The following is a 740-nucleotide window of genomic DNA, read 5'->3' as shown; positions in this document are numbered from 1 at the left end:
AGGCACCCAATGGAGTCGCAGCCCAGGGCAGTGCGAGGCTCTCTAGTGCCTCATCAGGGCCGGGCTCCCAGGGCAACCTCCCTCCTGGAAGGTTTGCAGAACCCCCTGCTCGACCAAACCCCACATGGGCAGGACTCACGGTCATTTTCATCTTGCACTGATGAATTGGTGTTGTTCACGCTGTCCTGAATGTCATTCCAGCTCAGGAACTCAGCTCCTGCTTCCCTAGATTGGCCTTTCAGCTGCAGTAAGTCCTCAAAATACCTGCAGGAGAGACACAGGGCAACGGCTTGGTGTATTTTAAGCAGGAACAGCACCTGCCAGAGCCAGCTTTTCAAAGGGGAAAAGGTAAGGCACAGGGCAGGGAGGCTGGCGAAACAAGCCCACACAAAGCCCAGGCCCCCTGATCGTCCCCTCCCAAGGGACTGCTCCACACCACCGACCCCAAACACAGAGACCATCTCCTTACCGCTGCACATTTGCATCCTCAACACCCGAGAGGCCCAGGGCAGAGCTGACCAGGCTGCTCCAGAGCCCATCAGGGTCCCTGGCATCCAAGGCTCGGTTAACCAGCGCCACGGCTGAAAGCATCTCCACAGCCACGAACAGCTCCTCCTGCACCAGCTCACCCTGCATGGGGCAGGCAGAGACACTGACCCCCCATAACCCCATCCTCCAGCCCCAGCAGCACCCCCAGGTGTGGGGGGAATCACCCTCCCCCCCATCCTAGCAGAGGCACC

General features: G+C 59.7%; 1 protein-coding gene across 1 annotated transcript in view; it reads right to left on the bottom strand.

Moving 5' to 3' along the window:
* IQGAP3 (IQ motif containing GTPase activating protein 3) overlaps positions 1 to 740 on the bottom strand; it is a 17,256-nt gene that overhangs the window by 8,752 nt on the left and 7,764 nt on the right. Inside the window, 2 exon segments of the mRNA XM_009320486.1 lie at positions 140 to 264; positions 470 to 630. Of these exon segments, the coding sequence (XP_009318761.1) occupies positions 140 to 264; positions 470 to 630 (286 nt within the window).

This window comes from Pygoscelis adeliae, unplaced genomic scaffold (assembly GCF_000699105.1).
Source record: "Pygoscelis adeliae isolate BGI_AS28 unplaced genomic scaffold, ASM69910v1 Scaffold153, whole genome shotgun sequence".
Taxonomy (NCBI): domain Eukaryota; kingdom Metazoa; phylum Chordata; class Aves; order Sphenisciformes; family Spheniscidae; genus Pygoscelis; species Pygoscelis adeliae.
This window is presented reverse-complemented; position numbering and strand designations above follow the sequence as displayed.